Here is a 15687-nt window from a genome sequence, read left to right on the forward strand (position 1 = left end):
AGTTTTCTCTGGGTGATACTCTAGAACTGGACCCCGATATTTTTGCTTGCTGGTTTCCTTTTGAGTGAAAAACATGTAATTAGCATACAAAGATCAAGTGCAAGTGTGAAAAATTATCAAGCATCTCGGGGTGTATTTATTTATGGGATTGCTCCAGATGAACTCACACTGCTGTAAAAATAATTCACTTATTTCCCAGTGCCCTTTTAATTACATACATGGTTATATCAACCAAAATGAAAGCTTAACATGTTTTCAGGAGAAAGCAACTGCAGTTCCCTGCCACTGAAATGATCTGGCATGTAGGAAATCAAGGTTCTTGCTGCTTGATAATTTAAGCAGAGCAGAGCTCTCTTGGTTTCTGAAATTCTCATGTAAACACCTTAATGTCACTCCCTGCTCTGCCAAACCACGTTCTGTGTTTGAATAGCGTTCTCTGCTTGACCAGCAAATGATTTCACTTAGTCGAGCCTGTTTTAGGAGCCCAAGGAGTATTAAGAAATTCGCTCTTCAAAGGAAACAAAAAGCAAGCAAGCAAGAAGTTTTGCCAGTGGTCGCTCAGTGCCATGCAGGATTATTTCAGGTTTCTAGTTTCCTAGGAATGTAGTAACTTCCCTGTGGGTTGTTTTGTGGGCGGTGTTTTTGAATATATGCTAATTCGGCTTTCCTAACAGGGAGAGGAGCCGTGTCTCAGTTACACAGCTCTCCTGACAGCAAATAGTGGTGAAAGGCTGCTGCGGAGCCAGGCCATGCGCTCGTGCTCGTGACAGGACCTCTCACCCTCCCGTCAGGGTCCGTCAGCACCCCCTGGTCTCCTTTGTCACCCGCAGTAGGGCCGACATGTGCCTATGACCATGGAGATGAAGGACTCGGGCAGCGTGGTACTGACAGCCTACCATCCCCACAGCCCAGCCAGGATCCCGGGCATGGAGCAGAGCTTTGTGCAGGACATCCCTCCCAGCCATTCGCCCACCAGCAGGTAAAGCCTGAGGGATGGGGACGAGTGCCATGCCCTGACATTTTGCCGGTGTCGGTCGTGGGTTTTGCTGACTGTCAGCCCGAGAGTGTTTCTCGAGCACTCGGCCACTTCACGAGCACTTTACTCTCACACGTTTCTTGCCTCCACTAGGCAAGCACTTCAGCCTGGTGCTGCTGGTCAGGATGGGGAGGGGGAGACGCGAGTGCTTATTTTAGATCTAGTCCAGTTTCCTGCCCAAGATACTCAACAAGGCAATCCCCAGGGAAAAAAAAAAAAAGCACGTGAACCAGGCTTCTGCTCAGGTCATTTGGGACTGTATGACCAAAAGTGAGATGTCTGGAGTGACTGAGTCTGTTGCTCAGAAAGCTGATTCTGGCTTTGGTTTAGAGGATTATTTAATTCCTTCCCCATTCACCCACCAGGTCAGGACCAGTCCTTGCCTTTTTGTGAATTTGCAGTTGCTGCTTTGCACGCCCACATACACACAATGGGAGATCACATCGTTAAAGACTTAGTCTAAATAAGAAAATTCCTTTGTGTTGCAGGAAACTAAGTATTGTCTTAATTAATGCAGTCATGTGTATGTTTACTTCCCTGCCCTGTAAGAATGCATGTATTTGCAGAGTTCAAAAATAGCAGTTTGAGCAATTTTATTGTTTTAGAAAATCTGACCTTTCTCCTAAACATACAAGTCTGGGCTTTGCAATTTTCTCCAAAAGAAGTGGTTTGAAAGTTCATACTGTAAAAAGTTGAAGAAATTAGGAAATGTTACTCTGTGGCTTGACTGAAAAAAATGAGAACTAAAGTTTGAGGAAACAGTAGATGTCATTATCCCCAGGAATTAAGTCTGTGTCTTCTCTTAATAAAAAGAATGATATTTACTTCATATTGTTTATTTATAGCCCGATAGCTATTTTGTTTTCAATGTCATTATTTAGGTTAGCTGCATCTTCCTGTTCTTTGTGTATTTCCCTGGCTGTCTCATAAAGATAATTCCTTTGTTCTGTTAAACTGTTGTTTGAAAGCAGTACCAAAATACACAATTTCAAGTTAAGAAAAGAAACACAGTCTGAGCTTTTAAGACGCAATAAGAATGGCATTTGTTACTCCAAACTGAGCAGTGGTTTGGCATTGCGTTACTGGGGAGCATATAATTTCTTCCCCAAGGAATAATGCTAAACTCAATCTCCCTTTATGTCTGTGAGCAACGGAAATGTGGTGTTTTGCTATTTTTCTTGTAGGTGTGCTAATTGTTTTAAAACGCTCTTGAAACTTAAGCTCAGGGTGTAGGGGGGTTAAACCACATACATATCACCTAAGAAAAACAAAAGTGAAAACTGCGGTTCCTGAAAGAAAAAAAGAAAAGAGGATCCTGGAGTTTTGATGAGGAACGTATTTTGAAAGTTCCTGCCACGAGGCAAAGCCGTGTGTCTCTCTGTATGTCTATGTGTCCACAAGATTTTGGGGCTGTCTCCCCTTTCTTGTCTTCAGCTTCCTGCAGCTGTCTAATAGCAACAGCCAAATTCTGCCATATGGGCAGTCAGTGACCATCTGAGTTTCCAAAGCCTGTTAGAGAGAGGGATTTTATTAACCCAGCATGCAGTCCTCTGGAATGCAGAATCCATGAAGGCAAATGCACTGAGTGTTTTAGCAAATGGTAAAATAGACTCTGGCTTAATCCCTATTTCATCTTCTAAGAACTCTTTCCTGGACTGCATTTTCTGTATAGTTTCCTCTGCCGCCATGCTAATGCAAGAAGCTTTACTATAGACTCTGTCTGGTGTTCCCCGATCGCAGCCACCCACACTATGGCACACTAACTCCTTGACTCTCCATGAGAATGATTCAAAAAAGCCTGCAAAGAACAGAGGTGTTGCCTATGATAACAAAAGTGGTTGGGACTCAGAGCCTGACTTTCCTCTGAATTTAGTTGGGTTTAGTTAGATGTAGCTCTAATGAAGCCCATACTTCATTACAGATTCAGTCTTGGATATTAGCCTGCGATTCGATAAACTGCTAACCCATTCACTCTCAGCTCAGGAATCAAGACCCTTCTTTTTCCTTCATCTCCCCAAAACATTTCTGTTGCTTTAGAGCGATGCTCCCTTTATATCAGAACAGCTCCACTCACCAGAGCCAGTCTTGGATGTAAGTGTCTCCCAGCTGTTTTCTCTTGCAAACACTTTCACTTTGGGAACCTTCTAGGCAGACGTTTCTCACAAAAACGGGAAGCTAATGCAGCCTCATTTGGCATTTAACTGTTCTGCTTCCCAGTATTTAAAAATATGTTGATAAAAAAGAAGGAAAGATTTAAGTAGCCACCATGAACCTCTAAAGAAGTGAGTAATCTTAAACACTTTTGCCAATCCAAGTACACAGATGAGAAACTCATGGACACCAAAGTTTACACTAATAAAGTGACTTAGATGCATCAGGCCACTTGGATACACATCCATCTACAGCCCTTGAAGGGCTAATCAGGCAGGCATCCTGTGCACACCTCTAAAACACACTGGCAGCATTAGCATCAGCATGAAGCATAGCAGCCACAAGTACTTCCATCTATAAGCCCAGTAGGAGGAAAGTGTATATATCCCATTGTATGTTAGGGGATACTAGCTGGTGGGCTGTAAAGGGGACAGGGGAAGATGTGCTTTAGCTGCTTCAGATGAAAGATGTATCAGTGTGCAACGAAGGATAGTAAATTCATAGGTTTAATGGAAGGGAAAGCAGGAGGAAAGTTTGACTACATAGCGATGCTGTCACTAACATTCAAAGAGGAATTGTAACTTCCAAATTGACTGTTGTATAACATTAATAAAAAGGTTAAGAGGGACCAAAAATTCAGCCATTCTCCAGGACAAGAGAGCATCGGGGGGACTGAGGATAGCTATACTTAAACACTTCCTCCTCAGATATCTGTATCATTAATTTCTATCTTTCTCCTGTTATTCCATATTGCAGACTTACTTTACCAGTTCTAGACTTGAGGTGAGCCCTGAAAACTGCCCTGTGGAGTTTGCTAGAGGTCCAGGAGCATTCTCCAGCCAAGTCTTCCTTTAATTCTGTTAATGTAACTTGCAAGTTCATTTTCCATTTTTCTCATGGGACATTCAGGTCGGTTCACTTTGCTTGCCATCTGCTCTGCAAGATTGCAGTTGTTGATAGCATGTATATCATTCATATCTGTTTTTTACTTATTGATTTTGAGAAAAAGGTGTTGGGAAGATCTGTTTGTTTTGCTTGGCAGTCAGCCTAATTCTATGGCATATCAGTGTAATGGGGAAAACTCCTGTCCTTGCGGCATTCCCTTCACTTTTTTCTGATCCCATTTATTAGAACTCAGATGTCACATGTGCCAGTACCAAACACCCCAGAATATCACACTGTCCCTTTTGATACAGATGCCGTCCCAGTGCAAAGGTGAAAGTACTGACTTTGTCACATAATGGTCAATTTCCCCATCCCCACTTCAGAGAATGAAGGACTTTGTAGTTGTGCACAAATACTGCTCCTGGATTATACAGAGGAAAAGTGGGGGCATGGCCATATGTCTTCCTCACAGATCCTTTTTATCCAGCTAGGAGAAGCTAGGAGGAGTTATTCCTGTGCTCAGAGGAAACAGGCATGACCTTTATGCCAAATGGCCAGTGAGGTCTCTAAGGTAATTATGCAATTAGGGGAGTACAAAGCATTCCTAAGTGAGTCATGCTCAAGCTTTCCTTGGCTCAAGTATGAGAGCTAGTGAGCTCCTCAGCCCGTGTTTTACTAGCATATCTACCAGCAAAGGACTCATCCTGCACTGCAGTCACAGATATTTCCACTGCAATGAGGGTCTTACACTTACATGTGCATGGAATAAGAGTCAGAGGAAAGGAAATGGGTTTAGATCGACTTTTAAAGGGTACATTGAGCTTTGTATACATGGAATAAACATCTTTATAGTTAATACTCATGCAAAGAGCAGAATATATAATATTAAACCTAGGAGCTTGCTACATAGGTAAAGGACAAAGCAGATTTCAGCACCACCGAACAATGCAGCCAAGACCCTCAGCACCACCAAACAATGCAGCCAAGACCCCTTCTTAGCTTCTCCCCTGACCAAAAACAAGCCCGGCACTTCCAGCTGTTCCAGGGAAATGCTTTTCCAATCTCTTCACGTTCAGCTTTTCTCCCTCCTCCTGCTGTCAGGTCATGACTTTCAGGCAGGCATCACTAAACTGTAGTCAAAAATGAACAGGAAAAATTTATGAAGATTCTATGTTTCCTTGAGTTACCTGCTAGTAGCTTCCAGGATCCCTGCTCTCCAAGTCTAAGACTTGCAGATTTGGGGCCAATAGTAAAGTCATTACACCGAACAAGCAAGGCACCAGATCCTTTTCCAATATTCATCCCCTCTTCAAGACCCAAGATAATACAGAGATATGTCAGGGTGAGGTAAAACATCCTGAAATAATGACTGTGTCCCTGGAAGGAACACAACTGGAGGAGGAGCCTTTATGCACCAAAATTTGGCTTGTGACAGGAGGAGCTGTATGAGCAGTTCAGGTTTTATCCCAACAGAAGCAGATTTTATTACAGTGAAGTAAGGTCTGTATGCCCCGAGGCTGGGTAGTCTGGGTTTAATTTATGTCAGTGCTGATTGAGCAGCTCCCCTGCTCAGTTGTATACAAGCATTGTCAAGAATGTCTTCTAAGTGATACTGGAAAAACAACCTTAACTATTCTGGATGGTTATCTCACTCTGCCATAAACTCACCCAGAAGACAAAAATAAAAATCTGGCTCCTTTTCCAGAGTAAATCTTGACATGACTTGGGCCTCTTCCAGTAACTTGGACTCAAAACTATGAAATTAAAATTTTAAAATGTACTAAAAGTGGTAAAAGAAAACCCCACAAAACAGTAGTTTAGGGAAAGACTGTATTGGCAGCACAGGTTGGGCAAAAAATACATTTTGTGGAAAGAAAACTTTTTATAATCTCTAGCAACTTGCTAAAATATTATTTTAAAAGTAGTTTTTTATAGATGTTACGAATTATCATTCTTAATAAAATATTTACCAGGAGGATGCATATAAATAAGTCAGACAACAGTAGACATGCTTTTCCTGTAGGTTTTAGAAATACCTACAGAACGTCCTCTGGGAGCCTCACTGAGGAATGTAGTATTTATAGCCAGTTCCTCGTGTTATGGTTGAAACTAGAGTTGGCTTCTCTGGTTTCTTTTTAGTTTGGTGCTCCTGCTGCTCTCCCTGGTACCTCCATATGTAGAGCTGATGGAAAACATCTGGCACTGTCCCTTTGATCATTTTGTTTGGTTGAGCATTTAGCCAGCTGCCCCATTCATTTTCAACTAAGTCACTTATCTCTGATTACACCAGGAATGGAGCTGCCCACAAAAAAAGCCATAGGACCTGAAAGCCCTACATACCCTACACAGACATCTTCAGATTGCATCTGGCAGGCTGACAGCACTGGCATAACAAACTGCCAGGAATCAAGAACCATAAAGTATTTTCTTTGCACAGGAGGTCAAAATGATTCAATGTAAATGTATGGAAAATGTTCAGTGGTGAGAACTGCAAGACACAACTATGGAATACTAGTAAAAGTCCTAGCTGGAACAGTATCTGAAAAGCATCTGGTTAGAGCTGCACAAATATAGAATCGCATCCTGAAATAGTGTGGAGTATCCATAGCAAACAACCAAGTTAAGATCCTGGATTTTGGCTAACCACAGTACTAGCAGCCACTTGGCCCACTGTGGTGCTTTGCTCCAGCGGGCCAGAGGCAGCACAGCCAAGCAAGGCTGACAGGCAACATGTCCACCATCAGGGTGGGATCATGTTCTGTGCAGCCTTCAGGTTACCACCGGGGTGGGTGCATTAGAAGGGCACAGGAGGGAAATAGGGAGAAGAGTGTCCAGAGTCATGTCCCAAGCTGGTGACTGAAGCCAGGCATCCTATCTAGCATTTTGACCCCTTTGCCTGCCTCCTTCTTTCTCTCTCCCCGTTGTGGTATAGTCCTGTTGTATGCACCAGGGACTCAGAAGAGGCAAGCAAAAAAGATAATGCAAGGGGATGGGAGGTAAAGGGGAGCAAAGGAGGACAGGAGAAGGACCACTTTCACAGGCATGTGACTTGATTTTCCTCCTTGTGTGCCAGTAAAATGAGTTGGAGTGAGCAGAAAAATGTCTCCCAAAGGAGGTTGTGTGGTGGGCCCATTTACAGCTGACCCCCCAAATCCCACCAGATACATGTGGCAATGGGCTTTAGAGCAGCATTTAAGTGGTGATTCTGAAGTCAAAAGCTGAAATGGTTTAAATGACAGGTTGTTTGAAAAACAGTCCCTATTACCCTGAAGGACTATTTTAGCAGAGGTCAGCAGTCAGCAGAAGTCCTTGAGTTGGCATCCCTTGTAACTGATGCAAGGGAAAGACTGATGCTCTGTGAGGGATCCCTCTCTGTAATTCATTTTTTCCCCAGCCTGTATCAGTTAACTTTCCAGACACTGCCAGAATCTCTCAGGAGAGTGGAACAAACACTGGAGCAGGAGCCTATTATCAGCTTGTTCGTTTGAAGATGTTTATGTTTTCTTATTTAGGATGTTATGTGTACCCCACCTCAGCTACTGTAAGCCTGTGGGATTTTCAGATGTGCAAAATCATCCAGTTTGGGATGGATCTATGCTCGATGCTTAGAAAGAAGGCTGAATATAGAAGAGACAGAAATTTCTGTTACTAGGTGTTGCCATTATTGAATTTCTACCTGAAGACTATTCAGGCTTTTTTTAACATCTCTTTCTGCAGCAGTTGCTCTGAGCATATAATGAGCAAAATAAGCACCATAAGTCTTTGTGGAGGGTAGAGGAGCCCTACCAGTGCAGAAAGACAGAGGGGAGTATATATTGAAAGCCTATATTGAATGTAGAAGTCCAGCTGGGTTGATCTAATTTACCAGCTGAAAGACAAGAAAAGCGAGAGGGGAGCTGGGGAACTGTGTTTTAAACATCTTTGGGTGAAACCTCAGGGCATCAGACATCAGGTCACTCTCACAGTTATCTACCAGAGGTGGAAGAAGCTCTAAAGCTGTAAGTCATCATATATTACTACAGCTAATCAAAAGATTACTAGCTTCCCAATGGACAGATTTAGGCAGGGAATAAAAAAATTTATACAAGGCCTGAATTTGACTCACTGAATAGCATGTTCCTTGCTAACTACGCCTCTGCAGACGTCAGACAGTCTGCAGTTACCCAGATTCTGGGTTAACCTGTGCAAACTCTAGGTGTGGTGATGGAGAGCCTCCTCCCCAGCAGTTTCTCTGGCTAATGAAAGCTCAGAACTTATCACCCAAACTTATTTTCTGGCCCAATTATGATTATACTTAGTGGTCAAGAAGGAATATAAAAGTGAGAATGTCAGATCCTTTTTAAGGTTAACATTAGTATGAGAGCAAGAACTGCATAGCTGAAGCATTCAATCTAACATGACATGCTCTGTCTTTTTTATGTTTTATAATAACAGGTCTGAAATGATACATCAAATGAGATATGAGCCTTGTTTATACATATATACTGAGTTAATGGACGCTTAGGTGTAGTAATGGAGGTTTTACCTCTGAATTCAGTGGGAATGTGATCAAGCTATCAGAACTCAAATCTCTTTTTCAAGAACTTTGATTACAGGGCATCATCTGATTATGCTATCTCTTGCCTCACTTCAGGCTGACTTCGTATTTAATAGGATTCTTGCAGAATAAGACATCAGTATGAAGCCTTAGATAATTAAAACATAATGGTGACTAGGCCTGTCTTCCTTTTGCAGTACTTCCCTCTGTTATTCAAGTATTTTGAAAGCCTGAGTTCTAAATATTTATCTGGATGTATCAGAGATGAATATAAAATATTTGCTGCAGTTACAGGTGAAACATGGAGCAGGGGAGCCTAGGGCATTTTCTGAAGATGTTTTACAGGCTTGGCTGTTCTTGGCCATTTCTGGGCCAGATGGTGCCCATATCATGCACTGCAAGGAAGCGAAAGGAAACAGTGAGCTTATCCTGATGAACAGAGACAAGGGAAGCCTTTGTACTCAGGCTGCAGCAGTATTTCACATTGAAAGTGCTCACTTTTGGAGAGAGGGTGGGCAGAAGGAAGCAGGGACAGCTTGCCAAGTGCAGGAGAGGGTTCTTTTAAATATGTGGGAGCCTTTAGTCTCCTGCTGAAACATTTGTGTCCACCTTGTGTAAGGTCCTTCTTACATCTTACACTCGGAGGATGCATTTCCCCATAATTCCCAGCTGATCTGCTGCAGTCCTTTGATGCTGCCTCACTTGTTAGCTGTCTTACCTTCTTCTGTCTTTCAATTATCAAAAGCAATTAAACCATGAGAATTTAAGGATAACATTACTAGAAATGTGAGGTTTCTGGAAGTATTCATTTATTCTTATGTACATGTGTGTGTGTACAATATGTACAAGTACATAGATGGAGCATGAAGCTTAAGGCTACCCATGTGTCATTGACAATCCACAGAGTATACAGCAAACATTAGAATTACTTATCCCACAAGTTCAATATTAACTGGAATATGCTTCAAGTGTATTTGTTTAAACCATCTGTTGCCTCTGACAAAGAGTTACATTTAAAAATAAAGGAACCTACTACACCAGTTTTTGAAAAGCCTTCTTCAACATACAGACCTACATGTTCTGTATTTAGGAAGCGTACCACAGATTTTTGGGGTGGGACATTGACTCTGCAGCTTTTTTTGTGTGGTCAAGATGCATTTCATCCTTACTGGATTCCATCTCATGGCTTTTTTTTAACTACTGAATTATTTTCATAAGATGTAGCTAACCCAAGCCTGAAGTTAACTGTGACGCTCAGCAATGCAGTAAGACCATGCAAACCAAACCAGCTTGCCTCAGTCTACACTGAACAGAAGTAAATCTGTAGTTAATTATGTTACGTGCCATGCAACAATGAGTCACTGTAGTTTTAAGTAATCATCCATTTGTACAGGGAGTTTATTGTCATAGGGTGTCTTTGGAGGCTCATTTTATCATTTCAGTCATGGGGTATGATATTCATGTGGGTAATGAGGAAGTCTATAATTACACTGTTAATGCTATCAAGAAACCTAAATTATACAGTAAATTGTAATTTTCAGAGTTAACCTTCTTCTATTTACATGGAGACTTACTGAAGCAAGAAGGAGTTGTATTGCTTTTTTATTTAATTCACAGTCCTTTTTTTTCTTTTTTTTTTTCTTTTTTTTTTTTTTGTCTCTCAGACACAGGACACTGGAATTTATGTACTATCCGTTTTTGAGGCCCAGCTGTGAATGCCTGTACTCTGACACCTACTGAAAATCTGTATGACAGGCAAAAAGGAACCAAATAAAGCAATGAAAAAAAATTTTTTATAGTTCTGTCTGACACCATAAGGTCTAACAGCAAGGTAATAAATCCATGGCTTTAGTGAATGTCACAATTACCACCTAACGATTACAACACAGGAATTCAGTATATCTTTTTATGGGGTGGCTGCAAACAAATCTGACCTCCTTTTGCCTGTGTTCAGGAGCTGCACATAGATGTTAGCACAGCATTTTGCCCAAGCCCTAAATCAGGCGCAGTGCTGCACTGCTACAGCTATGGGGCTTCTGGCCCGGGGGCTCCTGTGTCCAGCCCTCTGACAGGTCTGTAGGTGGAAACTTGAAGGCTGGAATTCAAAGTGTTTAGACTAATGCTTCAGGACTGATAAGGAAAAAAAAAAAATAGTACGTTTTCTTCTGAACAGGCCACCCTGCTGATTAAAAGGTTAGGCAGTGTATTTTCAGGTCTAGTTGCATAAAGTAAACAGGTATAAAGTCGTATTGCATTTTTTCTCAAATATTTTGCAGGCTGGAGGGAGAGCTTTATCCAAGTTGAGCCATAACAGAATATCTCATTCATTTGTGCAAATTAGATTGCTACCAGAGCAAAGCACATGAAAAAGGAGTGTTGCTTGTTATACTCAGTTAGAAAAGCTTATTGATGGTATTATGAAGGTATTCATCATCTGAATCCCTGCAGACTCCAGCACAAGAGCCAAGAGTAAAGCAGGGATCTAGAACTAGTCCTGATGAATAAATGTAAAGATTTTAAATTTTTATTAGGTTAGATTTTTCCCCCCTAACTTAGCTAATCCATGTGAAGAGCTCTGATTTTCCTAGAGAATAAAGCCTAAAATGTCTTTTATTTCTAAAACAATAGATAGGCCAGTCAGCATCTGAATATCCATTACAAACTGTTTTCTAATTAAATCTCATCAGCTGGATCAGGAGTATGATGATGTTCAGAGGCTGAATTGAGCCACATTCAGACACTGTAAATAAGGTTCATAACCTTTATTCTTTAGCTGTCAGTTCAGCCTTTGGTTTCTGAATCATTTCATGGCATTGACCCAGGGCTTCAATTATGCTGAAAAAGACATTGACCACTGCATAAGTGGGTGGAAAAACATCATTCAGCAGTTAGCTGGGTATATCTGCTGAAAGTATGTCTGTAATCCTGTGAAGGAGATGGTGTTACTAAGAACAGATTGGTTTCTGAGACTGCCTTGAACCCAGCCAGCTGTAGTTAAACCCTCAAAGGCTGACAAAGTGAATTCCTAATTATATCGGTGGAGTGGACAGCTAGATTAAGTTACCTCCTTTGAGACTATTGGTGATGAGTTTCCATCACTGGGATAGATTTTATATTTCATCCAAATGAAAGGGGACCTTAGGCTGTGCAACAATAGAAATGAACCAAACACTGAAATAATAATATGTACGGTAGGGTATCTGTGGGGCTACCCTAAAGTCCACAGATAGTCCATAAATTCACTGGACACAGCAGTAGCAATAGCATTTGATAGGCAATCTTTGAAGACTTAGAATAAATTTAAACTTAGTATTGGAATAATCTTTGAAATTAGGTAAAGAAGATTGCAACAGGTACCAGAAACAGGAAAATAATAGCGAGTGGGAAGAGATTTTCTGATGTCTTTACAGAAAACACATATTTATGGTTTTGGCCATCTTCACAGGGTCTTACAACATTCGCTTGCATCAATATACTTAAGCAGCTGGTGTAGCTGAAGATAATTAACTCAGTATTTATTTTCCTGTGCTTTTCTATGATCTATATTTAGCTAAAAACTGAACTTAATGCCACTTTTCTATCATTTGTGACAACCTATAAAGAGAATAATGCCCTATAATGTGGTTACAGCAGACCAGATTTAGCATTTTCTGAAGATCGCTTGAAAACGATGAATAGGTCTCAGGGATAAACAATGAACAACACATACATATGGTGAGAGGAGTGACATATTCCTACAGGAGGAGAGGAAACTTCTTAATCTTCAATATCAATTTTACATTTGCTGAAAAGAATTTGCTCACTTTGCAAAACTGCTGCTGTGCATTTTATGTTTGGGAGACTTAAGGAAAACTCCTGTTTGCTTAAGCTAACATTTCTGCCACCATTGCCCTTTCTCACATTTAAACCATGCTACCTAAACTCAGAGAGACAATACAGTGCTCTGTAGATGCCACCTGGAAAATCCTGTTTAGAATTAAGTGGTGTGATGGGCTGATCAGATAAGTCATGTCTGCAGAAGGACATGTTTGTTTTAACTGTTGAACTGTGGAGGTTATAGGGAGTTGAATCTTTGGATTACAAATGTAATTGACATCTCACCACATTTAAGGTCAGATCCAAAACTCCTCTTGGTGGCAGTAGGTTTTGGGCTTGCCTCTAAAGTCTAGATGTCCCTTGTTACTATTCTGCAACTGACTCTATATCCCTGATATACGTTGCAGTGCTTCTTTTTGGTCATTTATCCTATTCACTCCATTTTCTTATTTTAAAAATTCCTAAATTTCCCACATGGATGAATCAGTTATTGAATTTCTCTCTAATTATATTTCTATTGAATCCACTTTGTGCATTTATCAGACTTTGATAAAAAAACTATTAATAAACTTAGCCAAAAGCTACTGAACTACACAGGAAAGAAAATTGAATGGGGCAATTCTGTAATGGTCACTTATGATGGAAAAACTTAGCAAGTTCAATAGGATATTTTTCCTAGTAGATTCATCATAGTCACTTTTTTGGATTGCCCTCAGAGAAATATACTTACAAATGGAAATATTATCACAAGTTAACACTGGACCCCAAAATCCAAACAAAACAGTGAAGCAACACAGACTTTCCTTCCTATTCTGATTGCATCACTGGAACCACTGCCTAATAAAGGGATTTTGTTTGAAAAAACTTCCTTCTGTGTTTTTTACAGCACTGTGTGTCTGCATTCCTGTTCATTTGTGTGCTTGATTAGCTGAAATCAAATAACAATGATGCAGATCTCCAAGCAGCTATAAAAACTCAAAGTGAGCAATACTAACAGCAAAAAAATATTCTACATTGCAATCTTCATGGGAACTGCTGTGCAGAAAGCGAAAGGGCTGACTCAAAATCATGTACGTGTTTTTCCCTCATGTCATTTTGTCATTATGTAACTGCTCAGAAGTTCGCTCTTTAGCAGACTTCAAATAGCCATGTGGACAAGTAACAGAGGATGTAGTGTTTGTGTCGCTGCCTCATCCTTTGGCTGGCAGCTGGAAAGAAGTGGCTAGATTTTAAGAAATTCTGTAAGTATCAAGCTGTGGGATTTTTTTCTACTGCCTGTGGTATTCTCTATGCTTTTGATATGACTTTTGACTTGATGGGTTGGTCTTCTGTGGTTTTGCAATGATTTATATAGATTTTGAGAACGGAGAAGGTATTTTGGTCTTTGCAGTCAATGTTTGCCTTGTAGGGATGAATCATTGAATCGATTCTGATCATAGAAATCATTTTAAATGAATAGAAATATATAATTTTAGGTGACTAAGAAGATTGGTAGAGATTTAATGTTATCTTTACCATATCTTCATAATGTGTAGCTTATGTAAAGATAAAATAATACAACAGCATATCAGAACCATAACCAATGAATCTTCCAATCATTAAAAGAATCTAATGAAACTCAGGAGAAAACATATAAGAAAAAGGTGGCAATTAGGTAGGGAAATAGGAAGTATATAAGTAAAAAAGAAAACATACCTAAAATATACTTTTATGACAATGATGCTTTCATGTGAATGCTTTTGCTAGGCAAATGAGGGTTTTCTTGCATTTTTCTTGTCATCAATAAAAATGTGGCTAGTTGGTTTTTGAAAATGAGAAATGTTAACAGCGTTGGAAGAGAACTTGCTGAGTAGATATACTCTTCAATTAGTAAGTGGTAAAGTGAAGGATAGACTAAACCCACGATGAAAGTGCATGGAAGATCACGTGAAATTCTTTAGCTGAAACTTACTCTCAACTTCAACATTTAGTTTTAATGTGGTGTTTTATTTAAATTACTGATTTAATCGTGCACTTATTGAAATCAAAGCTGTTGAAAAGTTCTGTAATTGGATTATATGGAAAAGTAAGTTTGTGACTGGAATATTCAATACTGATTATTGAAATCAAACTAGTTACTCAGAAAGCAAGTAACTGAAACACATTGGTATCACTAGGCATTTCAACAAAGCAAGCATAAGAAAATATACATTCATAGCAGATATGATGGGAGAACTTTTTTGAAAGGTCAAGTCTGTACATTTCTTTGATGCAACCCTTGAAATGACTACGGTCAAATTATTTATTACAGTGTATTTGAGTTCTGACCATTATCCTATACAATATGTAAATCGGAAAGTCCTGCTTCCCTGGAAATTATGATAAGACAGTAGCTTCTTGGTTAGCTGTGACCTTATGCTATGGTCCAGTGTTTGCCTAATGAAAATGAAATTAGTATATTTTGCATGAAGAAACAGGTCAGATAATATCTTGAGTGGAAATTATACATATTTTATATATATATATAATTATAATTATACTGTCTGCACCATAGCAAGTTTTCTGATTTGCTGTATTTCTAAGCACTTAGAACACCTTTTGGTAGATGGGCTCATTTTAACCCTAATGACAAGATAAATAATGAGAGCAATTCTGTGGATCCTTTGAGTTGCTGTGGTTGTCTGTTTTTCATTGTACACAAACTTCATCATAAACTTATTTGCTTGTCCTGTGCTTCCTGAGGTGTTTGATGGGCCTGATTCCCATATTATTATTATTATTATTATTATTATTATTATTATTGTTGTTGTTGTTGTTGTTATTGTTATTATTGTTGTTGTTGTTATTATTATGTTTCATACAGAAATGTGCTATATAAAAATGTTGAATTGTACTTCTGTCACAGATGGACACCTGGGATAATTAATAGCATTGGCTGGTTGCTCATGGCGGACAGACACAGGCAACTTATAAGCCTGACCGTAGGGTATACCACAGGGTGCTCTGGGGTTCTCCTGACCTATCTCTCAGCTCAGATCATTGCCTCAAGGTGTTACAGTGAGGCCAGAACACTTTTCCCTGTCAGTTTTCAAAACTATAGCTCTGCCTGTGGCCAACATATGGACAGAAAGTGTAGGGAAAACAAACAAGATAGCTGCCCACAGACTTGTGTACCTTCTGGAGTTATGACCACTGCATCTATGTGAGCGTTTTCTGGAGGAAACTTTAGAGGAACAGGCAGTTCACATATACAAAATGGCTTCATTTCAGTTTGTTCCTTGGT

At 40.0% G+C, this 15687-nt stretch overlaps 1 protein-coding gene across 1 annotated transcript in view; it reads left to right on the forward strand.

Annotated features, from left to right (window-relative positions):
- The first annotated feature begins 690 nt into the window (after positions 1 to 690).
- The window catches only part of ARHGAP28 (Rho GTPase activating protein 28), an 80257-nt gene continuing 65260 nt past the window's right edge, over positions 691 to 15687 (forward strand). Inside the window, exon 1 of the mRNA XM_005236492.3 lies at positions 691 to 979. Coding sequence (XP_005236549.1) covers positions 849 to 979 — 131 coding nt within the window. The 5' untranslated portion in view covers positions 691 to 848. The remainder of the gene's footprint in view (positions 980 to 15687) is intronic.

This window comes from Falco peregrinus, chromosome 3 (genome assembly GCF_023634155.1).
Source record: "Falco peregrinus isolate bFalPer1 chromosome 3, bFalPer1.pri, whole genome shotgun sequence".
NCBI lineage: Eukaryota > Metazoa > Chordata > Aves > Falconiformes > Falconidae > Falco > Falco peregrinus.